The 22,884-nt window shown below is 46.2% G+C and overlaps 1 protein-coding gene across 3 annotated transcripts in view; it reads right to left on the bottom strand.

Moving 5' to 3' along the window:
- Positions 1 to 22,884, bottom strand: part of ENPP6 (ectonucleotide pyrophosphatase/phosphodiesterase 6) — a 99,706-nt gene that overhangs the window by 42,997 nt on the left and 33,825 nt on the right. For all 3 annotated transcript variants that reach the window (XM_044938437.2, XM_044938434.2, XM_006075123.4), the window contains exon 2: positions 5,475 to 5,654. In XM_044938437.2, the coding sequence (XP_044794372.2) occupies positions 5,475 to 5,631 (157 nt within the window). In that variant the 5' untranslated portion in view covers positions 5,632 to 5,654. The remainder of the gene's footprint in view (positions 1 to 5,474; positions 5,655 to 22,884) is intronic.

Raw genomic sequence — 22,884 nt, 5'->3', positions numbered from 1 at the left:
GGGTGGGGGGCAGAGGCGGGGAGAGCCTGTTTCTGGTTTTGCTCACGGCTGTCTCCTGAGAGCTTATTACGGGCCCTGAGTCACACCCTTGTAAGATGTTTTATGAAGAAGCAGATTTGCCATGATTCGTGAAGAATGGGAGTACGTCCCTGGGTTTCTCTTTAAGGCTTTCCAATGACTATAATGGACGTTGCTGAGAAACCTTGGCTGAGACATCATCCTGTGAGAGGAGCCTGGCTGTGGCTGAACAGCTCTGAAGGCTCAGGAGAGCTGGGGGAGCAGTCCGCAGCAGGCAGCACTCCAGAGTGACACCACCCTCCCCAGTCTCTCTGCTGCGGGACTGGCTGAGCCTCGAAAGGAGGCTTTCAAAGATCGATCCTGTCTCTGAGACAACCTCTGACTTGAAATGCTAATGTGTCACCTTTTCCTTGCTGATGCAGACAGACCACGGCAGCAGCGGCACAGACCTTACCCCCAGGTACCAACAAACAGAGGAAAGCATCCCAAGTGCGTTCAACCCAGAGTTGTTGTTCAGTCACCAAGCAATGTCCGACTCTTTGTGACCCCATGGACTGCAGCACACCAGGCTTCCCTGTCCTTCACTGTCTCCCTGAGTTTGCTCCAACTCGTGTCTGTTGAGTCAGTGATGCCATCCAGAGACTCTCAGAAAATTCTGACCCAAGCCTACTCTTGGCAGACAACATGAATCAGAGGGTTTGGGGGGCTGTTATTGATACTTTGATGAGTTTTTAAGACATGTTTCTCTCACATTGGAAAAAAAAACCCAAATCTCCTAGATATTACAGATGTATATATGTTGTCATGTCAAAGACCATCTGGTATTTCTCATCACTGTATTCTCTTGTATTGTATGAGCACTGAATTGTGAGTATAGTATATATGTGTTTGTTTTTCTAGCAAAAAAAAAAAACCCCAAAAAACAAAGAACATAGTTTTGATCAGTTTCCTAAAGAGATCTTGATTTATAAGTGTAGGTAACCGAAAATTACTTACTGACTAAAGCCTCTTCGGGTCCTAAAATTGCAACCACCTTAGAGATCAATGCCAAACTGGCAGCGTTACTGGAAAATTTAGTGAAAATCTGGGTCCCTGTGTTTGAATGTTTGAAAAAAAATTCCAGCCTTTAATCCAGATGTTTGGAGTCACATATAGATAGAATCCAAGAACTTACACATTAGCATGATTGATGCTCGGCTCCTAGACTGCCCCCAGCCTAAGTTCATTCATCTAAGTTTGGCCAAGGGAAAGCTGTCAGGGATGTAGCATGGTGGGGCAGGGCAAGATGCTGTGAACAGTCCGCAAGTCCTGATCAGTAGCCAGGAACTGTCTCCTCACTTATCCAGACTAAATCAACTTGATTTTAATAACCGAAACTTGACTGGGAAGCTTCCTTGGTGGCTCAGACAGTAAAGAATCTATCTGCAATGTGGGAGGCCTGGGTTTGATCCCTGGGTTGGGAAGATCCCCTGGAAGAGGGCATGGCAACCCACTCCAGTATTCTTGCCTGGAGAATCCTCATGGACAGAGGAGCCTGGTGGGCTACAGTCCATGGAGTCACAAAGAGTCAGACACGACTGAGTGACTGAGCACGCATAAACTGGACTGGAGCTGGGTCACATACCCACCTGTTAACTCCCCACCCAGCCCACCTCTGGGAGGCAGGGGAGGAGAAGCTGGTTGGAAATGTGTCTTTTGCCACATAAGGTGTCTTATTTGTCTCAACACCTGCACAGGATAGAGGCCATATCCACACCCAACACCATCCCCAGCCATATGAACATTTGCCCCCTGTTCTTCCTGACTGCTTGGCCTTATGGAGTTAGTGCTGCAAAATCATGACTGAGTATGTAAACTTAGAGTCTCCAGACGCTTGCGCCAAGAGTTTTAACCACAGACTCCTAAAAGGCTGTTGATTTTGTTCCTTTAGGGGGGTTTCATCAGAATCGTGAGAATAAACTTAAAAACTTCTGCCATTGTTTGAAATAACCTCAGTTGTTCACAGAGCTCAGATTCTATCTCCATGCAATGGTTTACTTACCCTCCTATATCCCCCATGTCACCTCCTCTCCTCAGGGCATCCTTCTCCTTGGTTTGGTCTCCATCTGAAGTGAATATTGGAGACTTTTCTTTTCCCCCGTTCAATAAAACCCCCTGGACCTTGAACCAGAGGGATGGAACAGGGGAATAAAGTTAGGGGATGATACACCCTCAACTCATCCTTCACAGAGCACTCCTAGATCCTGGCTTATCTGGGGGAGCCCTCCCTCCAAGTATTTGATTTAGGGCCTGGGATCATTTCCTGAGGGGATCATCTCCCTGCTGCACAGCTCCATGGCACCACTGGGTGGGGAAATAAAGGCTCTGTTTACAATATTAAATTTCTCAAGACTTGAGGTGGAGTCCTTTGGACTCTTCACCAGTGATCAATTTTTCAGTCTGCCGCTTTATCTACCTGACAGGAAGACTTGAACTCCTGCCATTTCTAAATTGCACTTCTAAATATTGACTTCATGGCGAGACTCGAACTGTCATAACACAGCTCACTGGAGCAACGAAGATTTCCCAGGCCTCGTCAAGAGGTCTGTACAATGTCCAGTGGGGAGTGGAGAGGGGAGAGGAGGACTTGAGAAGAAAAAACCAAGTCACATTTGGAAGAAACGCCACTGCACTCTGCTTAATCTTGCAGAGACCAAGAACCACACCGGGCCAGGCGCTGTGTCTGGAGGGGGCTGAGGCGGGAAGGGAAAGGACAGCAGGGACCGTTAATGCCTCGGCGGTCAGCCAGTAAGAACGGAGGGGCTGGAGCATGCTGGACATGGGCTAGGCAGCAGGGCCTTCAGAGCCAGTAGGTTCTCAAGGAATCTGAATGTGTGGATCCAACTTACAAGGACTGGATGGTGTCTAAGAAGCCAGAGACTTTTCATCCAATTTCTATCAAGACTTCCACACAGCCAGACAGTTAGCTAATCTTTGTTTGGAGGGAACTCTAGGAGGTTATCTTTCTTAGCTTCTGCCCTCCTGACAGGTAACACCTTAAACTGACCTCAAGGTGTATTTGTCCTGTCACATTAGCTGGGACTCAGAGAAAGTGACTGGCTTTTTTTGCCCTTCAGGAGCCATTTTGGAGGTGTAGCAAGATACTTTACATGCAAACTAGCATCAAGACTTTGTAGCTACTCGGTGATATATAAATTCAAATTGTTGATTATGGCTATGGAGCCAGATGCCCCAAGGTGAGATCAAGAGTGATGCTCTGTAATAAGGCAGAGAGAAGTCTGAAATATGGCAACTGTCTCCTTTAGGGTCTTCCCCCACCTTTCCGTGAGCATCGGCATCCAAAGCCACCCAAAAGGTCATGGGAGAGGGGGAACATAGGCGGATGAAGCATGTGGGGAGAGGGGAGGAGATTCCGGGGGAGGTCCTCTTCAAGGCAGGAAGAACTCAAGTTCCAAGACACGGAAAGTTAAATTAACCCGATACCGTGGAAGGTGACCCTTATAGCATTGGGGCAATATTCATCTTGATGGTCTGTTCTGAGATGGTTCTAAGACAGTGCAATCCATCTGTGCCTCTCCTGGGCCTATGCACCAGGATCCTTGTGCTTGTTGATGCCGATTACTGAGAATGACCTCAAAATGTAGCAGCATTTTGCTCCGGACCTCATCACATTGTGCTGAACCTGAGCTTGCCTCCTCTCGGAGTCTGATTAGCTTGGCTGAGGCACCCACTTGTTTTCTTAATCTTACGTCCAACTGTTTGAAAAATGGAGCCTCCATTTAAGGCGATGGCATCTTCTAAACCCTACCCTTGCTTGAAAGCTTCTTCTCACGTCAGCCAAGGTAGCCATTAGGGACCAAACCCTAGGTGTCTCCTGAAGCAACTCTAATACTCCCCCAACTCTTCATCTGCCAGCAGGACTGGTCTGTCTGTTCCACTGCTGGGAGGTGAAGTAGCAGATATGATATGAAAGCCGCCCTGGTCGTCCCAGGCTCACCTGTGGACCCTACTCACTGCTCGGTGGCAGCTTTAGAGCACTTGCCACAGCATGGCAGGTCGCCCTGTTCTCCATCTGTCTGTGTTCCACGCTCCTCCTCCAGGAGCTGGCATGGCCTTGAATGCCCTGAACTACTCTCCATGTGACCGCCGCCAACCAGCATCCTCCAAACTCCTGCTCAAGGCCCACGTCCTCGATGTGAGCCACCTGTGACTCAGCCTGGGCTTACTCACCCTTCTCTCCAGGCTCCCCCATTCTCCCCGAACCTGCCACGCTCTCACCATTTCATCAGGCTACTTTGCCACCAGCGAAATCCCTCCGGCAGCTTCTCCGCTTGTATCCCTTCATTTCTTCTAGGCCTCCCCCATCTCTCCTTCTACAAGAACAATCATCTAGGGTTGCACCATGAAGCAATAGAAAAAAAGTGTCTGCAGCCACGTGTGTGGAAAAGTCAAATTGCCCACTTGCCTAGCAACAAGTCCCATCAATGGGAAGACAGAGGTGAGTCGATTATTTCGTTGTCATGGAGTCCTGTCATCCTTAATGACAGAGTTTTGGCTGAGAAAATGAGAGCCTCCCGGACTTCCCTGGTGGTCCAGTGGTTCAGACTCTGCGCTTCCACAGCAGGGAGCACAGGTTCGATCCCTGGTTGGGGAAACTAAGATCCCACAAGCCATGTGGCGCAGCCAAAAAATAGAACAAAAGAAAAAGATGAGAGATGCTGAAGCCTCCTTGCAGCCTCCAGGACAGTCTACAAGACTGCTTATCTCCCTCACTGAAGTAAGTTAAATCCTTCAGTTTCTCACTGACCTACGATGTGCAGGCAGACTATTAATACAGAGGCTTCATTTAATGCACAACCAAAAAAGTTGCAAGAGCTTTGAACCCTCTTTTCAGTATTGTAGGAGATCTCAAAATCTATAGAACTGGTACGCGAAATTCTTTTGTAAAGCAAATAAGCACCCTATTACTTATCTCTCTTGGGTATCCAAAATTTTGCCCATGAAAATGCATGCTATACTGCAGAAATATTGCTGGACCAAGGATAGTAAGAGATGGCATAGTGTCTGGTCTGATGCTACTGTTCAAACCAAAATATAAAGGACATTTCCCTGGTGGTTAAGAATCTGCCTGCCAATTCTGGGGACACAGGTTTGATCCCTGGTCTGGGAACTAAGATCCCACATGCCACAGGGCAACAAAATATAGAGGAACACTTCCATAAGCCATTTTTTGAACAAAGATCCCACTTTTCCAAAGCCTGGCTTGGTCTTCAAACACATCTGCATGCAGCAAAATATAAAGAAACACTTGCAGAAGGTGCTTTTTGAACAAAGATCCCAGTTTTTCAAACCCTGGCTTGGTCTTTAAACACCTCCCCGTGCATGCTTGTCCTCAGAGACGCCACTGTACTTTGAGGTTTGGGAGGCTGGAGTGGCCTGGAGGTCAGCACACTCACCTGGCCAGTAGTACATGTAGACCTTCCTCTTGGCCTTGGTCAGAGTGACCCACAGAGGTTCTGATCCGTTCCACCAGAGGGGCAACCGGCTGTCTCTGTTGATACCTAAGTCAAATGACTTGTTGGTGTCGGGGTCCCACATGTAGTTCCCGGTCATCTGATGGACCTCACAGTGGCGACCTGCATTAACGAAGACACAAGGCTGTCGGTTTATTGCTCTGGTGTTTTTACATGTCATCTTTATTTTCTGAATTTATAAGCCATTCAAGTTCATTTAGGGAGCAGAGAACAGCATACATTCTTGGTTTTTTATATTATTTTTTTTTTAAATCATAAATGTTTCTTTTCTCTTAGATTAGACCATAAAGGCAAACAACCCAGTAAGAAGTCCAATACTGACTGACGATGGGCCATCTCAAGTGAAAGTAATTGGCCAAGTCTGAAGCTATTTTAAGTTAAACTGAGACCATCGTGTGTAAAACCTGAGCCATTGTTCGTGGCTCGACGTCTAGAAAAGAATCAGTGTGCACACTGTAGATTCCCGTGGGCCTGGGTTATGTTCTCAGCCCAGAGTTCTCTCCGCAGCCTTTCCAAGCCCTCCTCCCACTCGATCACGAATCTAGATGCCATGGAGTTTGCTCCCATTATTCCCCGGATAAAGAAGAGTTATCGCTTCAAGTGCCGAATGATGATAGAACCCCTGATGTTTGGAACAGAATGGTGAAAAACAGACTCCGCTTTGAAAAACAAAGCAAGAAAACAGCCCTCCCAGTGGAGTGTGGCATATACACGAGAGGAGCCTCTGTTGGGTGCAGAAGTGAAAGACACAGCGCTTGGACTCATTTGAAACATGAGGCTTAAATTATTTATTTTGGAGCAATCTGTTACATCTTTAAAGTAAAAATAACACAAACATTGGCGAGTGCATCAAAAATTGCTGTGATTTTAGTGAGCATCATTTGGCACCAGGATGAAACGTGCTTCATCGAGCTCACTGACGACGCTTCATCAAAGCGGCTTTTTTGTTCCCTGTTTGTTTGCTGTTGTTCTTTCTTCTTGCCAGCGCCTACCCCTCAACACCCACACTTTACTTTTAATCAAAAAAGGAGAAACCGTAAAATATAATTTTGAAAATTTGTAGACTCAAAATATCCCAAAGTAAAAACCTTTTATTTCATCATAGAAACTCAGGCGTTCCACCAGTGATGCTTTCAATGTAAAGCCCAGAGAGCCAAACGCAATTATTTTTGCCCAAAACTATAGAGTTAGTTTTTCGACCCTGACCAAAGCTTTCACATGTGAATTGACAGAATTAACAAATAAATAAAAACTTTGAGCAAATTATCCAATGACTAAAGAACTTCTTAGTTTCATTTATTCCTCCAACTAACATTTATTAAATGCTCCTATGGACTGTACATTGTGATAGATGTAGAGATTTGCATTTGAATAAATGTGGTCCCCATACTCAAGTACCTTGTTATGCGTGTTGCTGTTTAGTTGCTAAGTTGTGCTCGATTCTTTGCTCCTCCGTGGACTGTAGCCCTCCAGGCTCCTCCGGACATGGGATTCTCCAGGCAAGAATACTGGAGTGAGTTGCCATTTCCTTCTCTAGAGGATCTTCCCCACCCAGGGCTCGAACCCACGTCTCCTGCACTGGCAATTGGATTCTTTACCACTGAGCCACCAGGGAAGCCCTTGTTATGTATAGCATTAGCCAAAAAGTTCGAATAGTAGGGAGAGGGGTGTGTGTGTGTGCGTGCATGCAGCAATCTCTACTTTTAATTGGAACTGTTTCAATTACTCTAGGAGAAATGCATGAAACCCAGATGAAAGCAGGGGCTAATATGATTCAGTTTTGAAAATGTGCTGTATTCAGAGAAGCATGAAGCAAACAAACACAAAAAAATTTTTAAGTATTTACAACTTCCATCCTTTACTTGTATGTCTCAGAAACCCTACAATATCATTTGATGAAATTTCCCTCTTCTTTTCAACACTCACATTCAACCCTCTAGACCCAAAGTTTACAGGCTTTCTCACTATCCTTTGCTCTTTCCCTCATGGGTGAAAAGTGATGGCCTCCCCTAGACTGTAGAGCTGTGATATGACTGGATTATGGGGTGTGTGTGTGTGTGTGTGTGTGTGCGCGCGCACATGTATGTGTAAGAGAGGGAGGCAGAGAGAGAATGTTCTCCTGGAGAATTTCTGCTAAACTAAATTCTCTACCTCTCCCACTTGTATTTTTTAAATACCCATAAGGCCTCACTGAGAGCTAGGATCCATGTGTGCAGCTAATGCACAGCTCTACCATATTTTCACATTTCAGATGATGAGGTCTTCTTTCCTGTGCTCATCTGGGTCTCTTCACTTTTTCCCTAAAGGGTCTTTGGTTCTCAACAATAGGTAGGACCTAGCATTAGCTTTTGTATCTTCTTTCCATACCAACTGGTCATGACGCCTGTAGACTCCGGTGAACCTCAGAGACCTTGATTATGGCCCTCTCCAGGGGAGTGCCTTTGAGACAAGACCTCCAGAGATGGCTTTGGTCACCACCAGCACCCGGGCTGGTCTGGGCTGGCTCAGAGGGGCACATCCGTTCTAAGGGGAGCTCAGACCTAAGCAGGTAAATCATCCATCCCCACTGCCCTGAGACCCAACCCCTCTCCAGAGGATGAATGACATGAGCACCAGTGGGGAGGGTCCCGACCACTTCCTGGGAGAGGATGGTGCCCAAGAAGACCCCGGAACCAGTGGTTTCCCTTCTATCATTAAAGGGTTTCGAAGTGAAGAGGGAGATCTTTCAACAAGAAGGTCATCTTGGAACCCTGTTCAGAAAGTGGGTTTTATTCATTGGGGCTTCCCCAATAGCTCAGTTGGTAAAGGATCCACCTGCAATGTGGGAGACCCCGGTTTGATTTCTGGTTTGGGAAGACCCGCTGGAGAAGGGAAAGGCTATCCACTCTGGCTTTCCTTCTATGATTAAAGGGTTTTGAAGTGATGAGGGGGCTCTTTCAACAAGAAGGTCATCTTGGAACCCTGTTCGGAAACTGGGTTTTATTCTTTTAGTGGATTGGGCCTTGAGTTGAAGTGAGAGGGGGTATTCTTCAAAGGCTTAATCACAGATGCCGGGCTGGCCCCCAGGGGCATCCCTTTGTTCTGGGAAGCAGTGCCTTTCAGGGAAGCCAGCAGGAGACAGTCGCTCTCCATCTCCTCGTCTGCTCAAATTTTCTGTCCCAGCTGAGCTGACTTTCCTTCGCATGAATATATGAAGGCTGGCAGTCTGGCTGTGACAGTCTGAGTCTGCTCTTCCTCAAGCTGGTTTCCTTACCCACCCTGGCCTTCTCTCGCTCTTTTGTTTTTATTGCTTGGGCAAAAGCGGAAAAGAACAGAACAGAACGGAGCACAGTGTACCGGCTTCTGCAGCCCACAAGCTCTCCTCTCCATATTTCTGCCTGACCCGTGTCTATTTTTATGCATCTGCAACTCTTCTCGATTTTTCTCTGCTCTTTCTAAATGGAGCCTCCTGTAGTTTGATTACTCGGACCCTTTGCTCAAAACATCAGTAGAAACTTTCTTGACACCGTCACAAACCACAAATCCCAGGTGGATTTCAGGTACGGTGTTAAGGAAGATCTGCCTCCTCTCCCTCCTCCCCCACCTCCTCCAAATGCAGCTCTGTACACACATATGCCTATGAATACATACATGAATTGAAGAAGGTAATGGCAACCCACTCCAGTATTATTGCCTGGAAAATCCCATGGACAGAGGAGCCGGTGGGCTACAGTCCATGGGGTCGCAAAGAGTTGGACATGTCTTAGCAACTACACCACCACCACCACCACCACATAGATGAATACCTGGCACATAGTAAAACCTCTGAACATTAACTTACATTATTAATATGAAGGTAGAGAGTCACACCAACAAATGGAATCTGGAGATCAGTTGGAGCCTCCTTTCTTCTGAGCTCTCCACGTGATTTGTCCCAACCCCATTTCCACTGAATTCTTGCACTTCCCCATGACACTCAGTACATCGCAGGCATCTCTCCTTCTAGACTCCTGCTGCCATGACATATGGCACCCCAGAAGTGATGCTCACTGCGTGGCACAAAGAAACCCGCTCACATGAAATATACATGAGTCGGGTAAACTTAACTGGGGATTCAGTGGGGCACGAAGAGGAAGACTGAGAGCAGTGCAAAGAACTGCGGATTGAGGGTCAGACATCCGTGTTCTTAAAAGTCCTTTCAGCTACCCCCACCAAGGTTTCCTTCTTGGCCCCTCACTCAAAAAACTCTGGCCTTGTACACCTTACTGATTCATCTCTGCTACACAGCACCTACCTCCAAAGTTTCTCCCTGAATTTCAAAGTTCTCTCAAAAGCAGTTCAGCCCTCCGGAGCTCCTGCATCACTCCTAAGTCTGCGTAGCTCATTAGCTTATGCATGCGTGCTAAGTCGCTCAGTCCTGTCCGACTCTTTTTGACCCCATGGACTGTGGCCTGCCAGGCACCTCTGTCCATGGGATACTCTAGGCAAGAATACTGGAGTGGATTGCCATGCCTCCTCCAGGAGATCTTCCCGACCCAGGGACTGAACCCAAGTCTCTTATGTCTCCTGCATTGGCAGTTGGAGAGTCTCAGTTGGAGACCGAACTGAACTGATAAGCTAATGAGGGCTTCCCACTAGTGCCTCTTGGGAAGCCCTCATTAACTTATCAGTTCAGTTCAGTTCAGTTGCTCAGTCGTGTCCGACTCTTTGCGACTCCATGGACTGCAGCACGCCAGGCTTCCCTGTCCATCACCAACTCCCAGAGTTTACTCAAACTCATGTCCATTGAGTCAGTGATGCCATCCAACCATCTCATCCTCTGTCGTCCCCTTCTCCTCCTGCCTTCAATCTTTCCCAGCCTCAGAGTCTTTTCCAATGAGTCAGTTCTTCGCATCAGGTGACCAAAGTATTGGAGTTTCAGCTTCAGCATCAGTCCTTCCAATGCATATTCAGTACTGATTTCCTTTAGGATGGACTGGTTGGATCTCCTTGCAGTCCAAGGGACTCTCAATTGAGAGTCTTCTCCAACACCACAGTTCAAAACATCAATTCGTCTGCGCTTAGCTTTCTTTATAGCACAACTCTCACATCCATATATGACTACTGGAAAAACCAAAGCTTTGACTACACGGAACTTTGTTGGTAAAGTAATGTCTCTACTTTTTAATGTGCTGTCTAGGTTGGTCATAACTTTTCTTCCAAGGAGCAAGAGTCTTTTAATTTATTAGTTTATAGAATCCTTTAAAAAATGGGGGCAAGGGGAAGGAAGGAAGAAAATAAGGAAGGACAAAAAGGAAAAAAAAACAAAAACAAAAAGAAAACGTTTCTTTGAACAGGAACTGCCCACTTCAGAAGGCCATTCTAGTTAGAGTTGTTATATTTATTTTAGCCAAAAAAAAAAAAAATGTTGTAAGATTCCCAGTTAAATTTGAGTTTCAAATAAACAATTTTTTACTATAAACATATCCCCATTATTCCATGGAACATACTTTTCCTCAAAAATTATTTGTTGTTTACCTAAACTTCTAATTTAACTGAGTATCCTTTACCCTATCTGGCAATTCTAGAGAAAGCATTCTTTATTTGCTCCTATTTCATAGTCACAGTGAAGGAGAAGACGTGAAATCAGGAGGTATTCAACTGAGGTGATAGCATGTACAAATAATGATGAGACGAGGGGGTGAACGTTTTATTCAGGTAAAATGTAGAACTTTCCACTCTATCACTCAGGGCTCCCTTTCCTGGGAAGACAAGATCTCCTTAATGACACGCTGGGCTAGTACACTTCAAAACAGTCGGAGCTTCACTCAGCCAAGGTCCTGGCATGACACATGTATGTTGTCAAAGGGGTTGTTTGCAAAGGGGTGGCCAGGGCCCTGGGGGGCCAATAAGAGATGGTGAAGCAACCCGGGCTTATTCCACTTTCACCCATCGTGCACCTGTCCCCCCAGGCTTGAAGGGCAGGGGGAGCTGGTGTAGCCAGCAGGGAGCCAGGGGGAAATCAATACCCAGCCTCTGCTGTCTCCCCGATGCTGTCCAGCTGAGGCAATCCGTGGGACCCTCCAGGGGCTCCAGGCAGGCCAGAGAAGGGGGAGGAGGGCAAAGAGACCAATAGAGAATTCCTAGCACAGCCGCCAAAGAGAATCCTAAGGTGTGGGCTTCTCAAGAAAATCAATCGTGTTGACTTCTTAGGTGGAGGAGTGAGCCCTTAACTGGATGTGGGCGCCTCCTGAGCCTGAGGTCCCGCCACACGGCCTTGTGAGTGCATATGCCCCTACACACATCTCAGGAATGGAAGACACCCCAACTGGTTTCCTGTTCTAACTTGTGCGTGCGTGATACTCAGTCGCTTCAGTCGTGTCTGACTCCGTGCGACCCTATGGACCGTAGCCCTCCAGGCTCCTCTATCCGTGGGATTCTCCAGGCAAGAATACTGGAGTGGGTTGCCATGCCCTCCTGCAGGGGATCTTCCCCACCTAAGGATCGAACTTGCGTCTCAGGTTCTTTACCATCTGAGCCACCAGGGAAACCCCTGGCCTAACCCACCACCTGTGAATTCAGAAGTAAGGAATGACTCTCCACATTTTCTAGGTATTAGCTGCAAAGGGGTTGAATATTTTGTTCACTATCCCAGTGCTAATAGATTGTATGTGGACGATGTGGGTACAAAGAGATATGAGTGACTTGAACTTGGATCATCTCTCTTTCATCATCATATTCTGGGCACTTCACTTTTCATGGTTGCAATAGTTTTAGTGGTTATATTTGCAATCTGGAACATAAAACCATGCTGATTTCAAGATGAAACCTCTTGGCCTTTTTTAGACCATTTATTTATGTCTCTAAATACACATGCTGAGAAACAACGACATAATGAATTCAGTCACTAAACACTCAGTTTCCACAACCAATGAGGAATTTCTCTATTATACAAAAGCTTTCTGAATTCTTGGGGTGTCTAATCACCTTTACAAAGTAATACTAATCTTTAATACTAACCATTCATTGTTTTTCTGACATCCGTGTGTTTCCATTAGATGAATATGGCCACGTCTGCTAGATATCAAAACAGCTGGTTGAAAAATGAAGTCATACTTTAGGCACATCAGTTTAGTCAAAACATAGAGATATAAATACAGCTTACAAAATGTTAATGCGGACTTTGGAAGTGATTCTTTTAGAGCATACATGTTTTCACCCAGAGGCAACCCTCAGGTGACTTCTGAGCCCAGAGCTGCACCTGCAGAAGTCTGGGTTATAAGCATGTGTGATGGACACCCGGCACCAGCTGTGGGCAAGCTGCCCATCTCTGAGAGGTTGACGGGGAAGGAGGAGACAGCATGAGTGCGTGGTCAGACATGTCAGAGTAGGGGTGAAGGGGTCTTCCCCTGTTTCTAGCTGTGGACATTGAGGCTAATCTTTAAATTCTCAGAGCCTCACATTTCCATCTCTAAAATGGGAATAATAATAATACTTCCCTGGCTGGCTGTGATGATTATTTAAGACAAAAATAGTTTAAAAACATATGTAATGCTTACTGTGTTCCAAGGTTTGTTCTAAGTCCACCTGTTACAGGTTGAACGGTACTGTGCTGTGCTTAGTCGCTCAGTCATGTCCGACTCTTTGTGACCCTATGGACTGTAGCCAAACAGGCTCCTCTGTTCATGAGGATTCTCCAGGCGAGAATACTGGAGTGGGTTGTCATGCCCTCCTCAGGTTGAATGGTACCCTCCCCAAAAAGATATATTGAAGTCCTCAATGCCCAGTACCTCAAAAGGTGACCTTATTTGGAAAGTGGATCTTTACAGAGGAAATCAAGCTCAAGTGAGGTCACAGGGGGGGTCCCTAATCCAATCAGACTGATGTCCTTATAAGGGGGGGCATTTAGACATGCGCATAGAGGAAAGATGCTGTAAAGCCACAGGGAGAAGACGGTCATTGACAAGCCAGGGAACACCAGGGACCCCAGAAGCTGGGGGTGGTGAGCAAGGACCCTCCCCTGGCACCTTCAGAGGGACCAGGGCCCAGCCAACTCCTTGGTGTCTGGCTTCTGGCTGCCAGAATAGCAAGACAATGCGCTTGTGGTGTTCCAAGGCACCCAGCGTGTGGTACTTACAGCAGCTTTAGGAAAGCAGCACGTTTAATCTTCACGATCACCCTAACGGGCAAGTACTCACAACAGGCCCACTTTACAGGTGAAGTAACTGAGGCCCAGAGAGGTAGATTGAATTCTCACACCGGTAGGTGACATGGAGCCAGGATTCAACTGAGGGAGCCTGGACCCAGAGTCCTCACTCTTGACCACGATGACCCTCTAACACTAGCTCACCGGGGGTCACTAGTTCACCTGGCACTGGGTACCCTCCGCAGCCTTAACAAACCCGCAGAGATGGAGCTGCTGCCGCTGCTGGACCAGCTTTCATGCCATCATAGAGCATCCGCCCTCAAGGACCGGTTGACTTCTGGGGACCCTAAGGGATCAGGGGTCAGGTTCCAGGAATCAGCCCACTCAGGAAGCACTTTACTTGGGCTGGAGTTAGACTCAGGAGGGGTCATGACCTGAAGGTCAAAAGTCTGAACCACCTTGACAGGTGTCTGCTGATCAGCTTAGTAACAGGACTACTTAGTTACCAGGTCTCGGCCACCTTCCCTGTACCTGGAACTAGATGCTTCCATCTCGTTTAGTCTTCAACACAACTCTGAAAGGCAGATAAGACTGTGCTCGTGTGGCAGGTGGGAGAGTAAGGCTCAGAGTGGCTGAGGGGCAAGGCTGGTGCCAGGGAGCTGGCAGGAGAGCAGAGTTCCAGTTCAAAGCCAGGTCTCTGGGACTCAGCGCCCGCACCCTCCCCAGTAGCCTCTGCCCTCCGGCCACTGGATGCCTCCCCAGCCCACCAGGTCATTTGGGTAGAAACTGCCCCAGATCCAGGGACTGCCTCTGAGGCTCTCCCCGAGGTAATCACAGGGAGGAGCTCGGATCTTCAGAAAAGCCAGACCCGCCTGCTGCTGGCAATTGATTATCATGCACAAACTGTACCATAAATATCTCTGAAGGAGGGGAGACTGCCAGACAAGGGGTGCTAACAAAGCTGACAGGACTCCTACCCGCCTCTCCTTCTGGAAGGTGTCCAGCTGCAGAACGAGAGGCTCCTTCAAAGGTCTGCAGTGTAGGGGTCTCCAGTTAAAGGATGCATTTTAGAGACTGAACATATCTACAGACATCACCTCAAATTGACACGATGCCAAGAAGTAACTGCACGCTGGATTCAGAGCTCGGCAGCCTGAGAACATTATATAAGCCAGACTTTTCCACCGCTAGACTCCTCTCTGAACTTTTCCATTTGGAGGGTCTAAAGATGAGCTGAGACCCTGTTTAGACTAGTGAGTGTTCAGGAACTACTCAATACCCAAGAGATACGAAAGAATGAAGAGTGAACTGCTCGAAGTACTGACCTAACTCACAAACTTTAATTGGCTTTATGGGTCACCTCTGCTAGGAAATACATCTTATTTTCTTAACTTGTTCAAAGACAGAATTTGGTGTGTTAAAGAAGCGATTTCAAGCAAAATATGCAAGATCAAGTTGAAAGAAAAGTTCACAATTTGCACATCTTTAAATGCAACAACTGATGTATGTGCTAGACACAGTCCTGATTAAGTCTGAGTCACAAATATTGCAAGTCCAAGATAACAGGCTTTGATTATAGTGTGAAGTGTAGGGACTTGCAACAAAAATAACCCCAGAATGTTAAGAGGGGAGAGATTTTTTGATTAGAGATATTCATGCTCAGAGTTTTGAGGTCACTGGACTCAAAAGAATGTATTATTTTTCTGGAATATGCTAGCTTGGTGTAATTATTTAGCAACTAGAAGACAGGTACAGAAACAAAAGTTATTTCCAGAATAAGGACAGAAATGTAAGCTTGGGACTTTTAAACACTCTTTATTTGGGGAAAGCTAATTTTTACCAAAGCTCAAGGATATTTCCAGACAATTTAATCTATCCTCATCTCAGCACAAAGCTGGAAAAGAACGTGAATTGATTACTGCATTTAAGATGGAATCCCTTCTGAAACACACTCCCATTTTATTGAGCATTTCTGTGCTGTGCTTTGCTTAGTCACTCAGTCGTGTCTGACTATTTGCGACCCCATGGACTATAGCCCGCCAGGCTCCTCTGTCCATGAAATTCTCCAGACAACAATACTGGAGTGGGTCATCATTCCCTTCTCCAGGGGATCTTCCCAACCCAGGGATCAAACTCAGGTCTCCCGTACTGTAGGCAGATTCTTTACAGTCTGAGCCTCCAGGGAATACATCATACACAAGAGAGAGCCCACCAATACCTCGGTCTAGAAGCTTCTTCTCCCTCTCCCTAGTGATAAAGCATCCAACTCCGCCCCACTTAGCCACCCTCCCCTCCCGCAGTGACGTCAGGTCAGCCACAGTCCTCCTGCTACTGGAGTGGGGTGACTTTGGCATAAAACAGGCTCCAGCCACCTCCCATCCTGTCTGCCTGCAGGTGGTGGGAGGCCCTTTCTGTGTTCCCTCCCCATAAATTCACCCAGGACAGGAGTCTTCCTCCCACCAGGGCAGGGGGTTGCTCTAGTTCTCCTGCTGCCCTGACCTGTGACTGGGGCAGGGCTGGGGATAAGGAGGGGAGTTCAATTCTGCTTAAAAAGGGGGAGGGCACACTTAGGTCCTGGATCCAAGCCATGTTCGACGATCCATCTTTTCAACTGGTGTACAACCTGGAATGGCTGATGGGCGATCTCCAACAACAGGTACCAAAACAGTATTGGATCAACCATTAATGACAACAATAGATAGAGAATGATCAAATTCAGCTATTCAGGCATGTGAGGTAATCACAGTGTTAATGAGTCAACCCAGTCCCTGGTGGCTTAGTTGTTAAAGAATCATCCTGCAGGGCAGGAGACACGGGTTCCATCCCTGAGTTGGGAAGATACCCTGGAGAAGGAAATGGCAACCTGCTCCAGTATTCTTGCCTGGGAAATCCCATAGACCAGAGCAGTCTGGCGGGGTACCCTCCATGGGGTCGCAAGAGTCAGACAGAACTTAGTGACTAAACCACCAGTGTGAACCCACCAATCTACAGCAAACAAACAAAACCCCCATGTGTGAAGTATGATGCTAGCCCATGCAAGTTCACTGCCTTGGGTCAGGTGTGGCCGTAGTAGTGAGACCAGTCTCCCACATCATGGGATTAAAAAATCAGTTTAGGTCATGGCTGTAGCCACAGCTTATGTGCCCAGGTCAATGAGCAATCTGCATACAAACAGCGTTTGGAGCTGACGCTGCACCTGGCCTAATGATCTGTGTACATAATTCTGCTTAGGTGCTCTTAGCATATATAAAATGTGTTGAAAGATAACTTGCCCTGGGGATTAAAGAGTAACTCAAACAAGCAACTCATCACATGGCTAGGTGTGAGAAGTATCTCTGATGTATTGAGAGCTTCCCAGTCCAAACTGAAGACGTCATCTGAATAGAGGAGCTTTTTGAGTTAAAAATAGAAGCATCAGGAAGGATGAAAACTGGCAGGAACTGAGGACCAATGAGAAGCACGTGGCCGAGTGGAAAGCACTTTGGAGCCCAACAGATCAAAGTCTGCCCCGTGCTGGGATCTCACACAAGTCATTTAACTGCAGAGAGCCTCAGCTTTTTCCTCTGAAAAACAATCATACCTTTGTGCGTGCTAAGTCGCTCAGTCGTGTCTGATTCTTTGGGAACCCATGGACTGTAGCCCATTCTGCTCCTTTGCACATGGTATTTTCCCAGGCAAGAATACTGGAGTCGGCTGCCATTTCCTACTCCAGGGGATACTGCCAATCCAGGGATCGAACCCTAGTCTCTTGGGTCTCCTGCATTAGCAGACAGATTCTTTACCACTAGCGCCATCTGGGAAGCCCCATACGTTTGTCCAGAGTTAAATAATTTGGGGTAGGCAAAACTTTAGCATGATGTCTGGCACACAGTAGGCATTGGGGATGTGCAAACCATCACCTAAATCCTCTTTTAAAGGGCAACCCTATTGGGCTTCCCTGGTGGCCCAGTGGTTAAGACTCTGAGCTTTCAATGCAGGGGGAGTAGGTTTGATCCTTGTTGGATCTCTCATCAGGCAACTGATATACCACATGCTGTGTGGCCAAAATAATAATAATAAATAAATAAAGGGCAACCTTATTAAACAGCATGCAGTGGTCAATGGCTCCAGGAGGGATAAGGCTGGGCAGCCTATTTATTGTCTCATAGTCACACACAAGCCCTTGAAGTAGACTCTCAAATCCCCTTAAAGGGGTGGGGGGAGAAAAAGGCAGTACCACCCACTACCATTACTCAGGAAGGTTTGTAACCAGTGAATCCCCAGTTCAGAAACTAACCTCAGGCATTTAGGACAGCTCCCCTGCGCCTGGCCCGACACTGCCCTCTACTGGCCGTCACAATAATCACCACTCGTAGCCTCACCCAGGATCTCGCTGGGCGCCGCACTCCTTTGCCAGACTGGTATTTTGTTCTGACATTTTTCATATGTAAAGGCATCCCAGCATCCCCAGAGCTGCTTGTGAAGATACTAAACATGCTGAGGATTCAGGTCGAGGCACAGAGAGAGGCCAGCGGGGCCAGGCGGCCACATACTCAGGGCAGCCCCCTTAGTCGCTGAAGCAAACGTGAGCCTGTAGGAGGAGGGATCCCTGGTCCGGACTTGAGTAGTAAACCAGTGTCAGACTAATGGGACCTAACCGAGAATATGCGATTCTATCAGACAGATATCGCGTGTGGGAATAAGTGAACAGCTTTTCATTTTAGATTGCCAGCTGTTGCACAGCCAGCAAAATAAACTTGAATATTAGGAGCACAGATGCTTTGCACCATTGCCAGGCAAGCGAGCAACACTGATGTGAATGCTCTCAAAGACTCTCCCTCTACAATAAGACTACAAGATACAATATAACTAGATCTTGGGTAACACACACACACACACATATGCACGTGAGTTTAAAATATTGCCAAGCTCACAAGTGGTCCCAGGTCAGTAGCGTCCCTTCTTTCTTAGCAAAGGAAATGAATATTTTCTCTTAAGTAAAGTTCCAATTTAAGCCCTCAGATTTCCCACAGACTAAGTTCAATCAACTGTGAGCTAAACGAAAGAAAGAAAGACCTAAGACACAGAGAAACAAATCGTATGGCTCAGGCAGGTAGCTCTTAGCCAACGACCTTTGCCTTCCTTCCATAGTGAATAATCGTTGCAACAGACCAGCCAGCAATTCTAGTTTCCAGCCACCCTTGCATCCAGGTGGAGCCATGACCCGTGGTTTGGACAAAGGAAGGAAGGCAGAAGAGGTAGATGCCATTTCCAGGCCTGGCCCACAAAGACCACGCTTGGGGTCCTCTAGGGGCTCTCTTGTCCGCTAGCAGGATGCTGGCGCTCAGGGTGATCCTGGAGGCCACATGTTGAACACGGCAGAGCCCGTGTCAGTCAGTGTCCTTGAATGACCACACAGGCCCCACGTCAATCCGTCAACTTGACATGACGGCAGTAACAGAGAAAGACCCAAAGTGTTAAACCACTGAGATTGTGGAGGTTAAGTGTGCAGCAGTTGATTTTACCTTAACTAATCAGTCATTGTGAACATCAGCAGAAACAATAAACCACAAATTTAGCACCAAGGGCTTTAGAGTTTTGGGATTATCATATTTAGAATACGAAATACGCTTTATGACATGTTTAAAGAAATAAAAGAGAATCAACATTATCAAGGAACAAAAGACTATCAAAAATAACCCGGCAGGATTAAGAAAGAATCCAACAGAACTTTGGATGTTAAAAATATAATCATTTAAAATTTGGTGGCAAGATAAATCGCAGAATAAACACAGCTGAAAAGATAGTGAAACTGAATATATAATTGAATGACCCAGAGGAAAGAAATTCAAGAGGAAGAGGTCAAATATGAAAGAAAGACTGGGGTGGGGTGGACGGTGGTTCCTTAAAAGATACATCCCCCCAGAGCTTGTGGATGTGATTGTACTTAGAAAAAGGTTCTCCACGGGTGAAATTAAGGATCTTGAGATGAGATCATCCCAGATTATCCAAGTGCCCTTATAAGAAGAGGACACACAGTCACACAAAAGGAGAAGACGATGTGACGATGGAGGCAGAGATCAGAGTGATGAATCCACAAGCCAAGGACACCGAAGAGTTCTGGCAGCACTGGAAGCTGGGAGAGAGGCATGGAACGCTCTCCCTCTGAGCCTCTAGAAGGAACCAAGCGCGCCGACATCTCGATCTCAGAGTTTTGGACCCTCGAACTGTGAAAGAAAACACTTCTGTTGTTTTAGGCTACCTGGTGTGCGGCAATTTGTTACAGCAGCCGTGGGAAACTAAGACAAAGGCAAGAGATGAGGATAGAGTGGGAAGTTCTGCGTTACATCGGTTAAGAGCTGCAGAAGGAAGAACAGGGGGACAGGAGGAAGGGCAGCGTTACATAATGGCTATGTAATGTTGTTCCCCGATAATGGATGATACTTTCCCAAACTGATGAAATACAGAAATCCTTAGACAAGGGACCCAACATACTAAAAAGCAGGTTAAAATTTTTTAAGACTTTTTTTGATGTGGACCATTTTTAAAGTCATTATTGAATTTGCTACAATATTGTTTCTGTTGTTTTATGCTTTATGTTTTTTTGGCCTCGACCAAGGATCGAACTGCTACCCACTCCTACCCACTTGAAGGCGAAGTCTTAACCCCTGGATCACCAGGGAAGTCCCAAAAAAGGTTAAATTGTAATACCAAAATTTATACTCAAAAAACCCATAATGAGAATGATGAAAATCCATGTCTTCAGAGTCTATCTGTACCTAGGACTAGGATTTCTGGGTCACGGGCAGCATTTTCCCAGGACAGTTCTGATTCCTAGCTGTTGTTTCTCATTCTCAGCAACTTTTTTCATTTTCAAAAGTATCTTCTTGATTTGCACAGATTTTGAATGTCACCAACTCCCCCCCCTACACACACACACAAAAGACAAAAATAGCAGTACCAACATCCCATGGACAACATCTACCACAAAACTCCCTGTGAACCTCAAGATAAAAAAGCCTGTGAGAACCACCCAACCAGGGCCGCAAAGAGCCATGCGGCATGTCACATCTGTGGGGTGAGCAGAGGGAGAGTTTTGTGGACCCTCTTCTAGAAAAGTCCCAACATCTTAGACCTTTGTATACTTGTCACGCTGTCCTGACTTGGATGACCCCTTGTCTTAATTTGGATTCTTAAAAATGCAGTTTTCTTGCCAAAAAAAAAAAAGCTTTTAATGAATCTAACCATGAAGAAAAGTCAGACAAATCTAAACTATGGCCATGGTCTTCTCAACAATGTCAACATGGTGGAAGTCCAAAGGAAACAAAAAGGCAGGGACGTCAGTCTTGATGGAGAGCAAAGAAGCATGGCAGCAAAGTGGACTGCTTGAACCATGATTAGATTTTTCATTTCAGAAAAGGTTATAAAGGATATTTTTTTGGCAATGGAGAAAAATCTGAAAATAATTGTGGTCATATGGAAGTATATCCTAGAGATGCTGCATTATTCGGGTGGGGGGCAGGTAAAGTGTCATGATGTTAACAATTGACATTCTTTTTTTGGCTGCACCATGCGGCACATGGGATCTTAGTTCCCCAACCAAGTATCGAACCTACGCCCCCTGCAGGGGAAGCACAGAGTCTTAAACACTGGGCTACCAGGGAAGTCCCAGAAATTCACTTGCAGCTGATTTAGCAGGCACAAAAGCCAAAATAAAACAGAACCCTGTATTTCTCACATGAGCATAAAAGCAAACGTGCCAAATATTAACAATGAGAGAGGCACAGCACACAGATGCTCATAATACTACTTCAGCATTTCTGTAGCTTTGAGACTTTTTCATTATAGAAACCTGGGGGATAGCCATATGATGGAATATTACTAGGCAATTAAAAGAAACAAACTGTGGACACCTGCCACCAGGTGACTGAACCTCACAAACAGTTCAGTCCAATTCAGTCTCTCAGTCGTGTCTGACTCTTGGCAACCCCATGGACTGAAACACACCAGGCTTCCCTGTCCATCACCAACTCCTGGAGTTTATCCAAACTCATGTTCATTGAGTTGGTGATGCCATCCAATCATCTCACCCTCTGTTGTCCCCTTCTCCTCCCCTCAATCTTTCCCAGCATCAGGGTCTTTTCCAATGAGTCAGCTCTTTGCATCAGGTGGCCAAAGTATTGGAGTTTCAACTTTAGCATCAGTCCTTCCAATGAATATACAGGACTGATCTCCTTTAGAATGGACTGGTTGGATCTCCTTGCAGTGCAAGGGACTCTCAAGAGTCTTCTCCAACTCCGCAGTTCAAAAGCATCAGTTCTTCGGTACTCGGTTTTCTTTATAGTCCAACTCTCACATCCATACATGACTACTGGAAAAACCATAGCTTTGACTAGACGGACCTTTGTTGGCAAAGTAATCTCTCTGATTTTTAATATGCTGTCTAGGTTGGTCATAGCTTTTCTTCCAAGGAGTAAGTGTCTTTTAATTTCATGGCTGCAGTCACCATCTGCAGTGATTATGAAGCCCAAGAAAATAAAGTCTCACTGTTTCCATTGTTTCCCCATCTATTTGCCATGAAGTGATGGGATGAGATGTCATGATCTTAGTGTTTTGAATGTTGAGTTTTAAGTCAACTTTTTCACTGTCCTCTTTCACTTTCACCAAGAGACTCTTTAGTTCCTCTTCGCTTTCTGCCATAAGGGTGTCATCTGCATATCTGAAGTTATTGATATTTCTCCCAGCAATCTTGATTCTAGCTTGTGCTTCATCCAGCCTGGCATTTCACATGATGTACTCTGCATATAAGTTAAATAAGCAGGGTGACAATGTACAGTCTTGACATACTCCTTTCCTGATTTGGAACCAGTCTGTTGTTCAAAAATAGTATGCTCAGTGAAAGAAGCAAGACCCAAGGGACCATGTATTGAAAGACTCCATTTATGTGAAATAACCATAAAAGGGAAAACTAAAAAGACATAAAGTACATTAGTGGTGATCTGGGGCAGACGTGGTGACAAATGGGAGTCAACAGTAAATGTGCATGAGGGGTGAGACCTCATGAAGGGTGAGACCACCAAAATGGGGAGAGGGAATAAGCAAAGACTGGAGAACAAGCAAAGACCGGTGAACAAGTCTTCACCGGAGGCTCCGTGTGAAGGGGTTAGCAGAAGAGAAGTCAGTGGAACTTAGCATAAGGGTGGATTGAGAGCAGAGAGGAAACTTGGAACCCAATGAAGAGTCTGTCAG

This window comes from Bubalus bubalis, chromosome 1, assembly GCF_019923935.1.
Source record: "Bubalus bubalis isolate 160015118507 breed Murrah chromosome 1, NDDB_SH_1, whole genome shotgun sequence".
Classification (NCBI taxonomy): domain Eukaryota; kingdom Metazoa; phylum Chordata; class Mammalia; order Artiodactyla; family Bovidae; genus Bubalus; species Bubalus bubalis.
The sequence above is the reverse complement of the archived record's forward strand: the minus strand, read 5'-3'. Positions and strand labels throughout refer to the sequence as shown.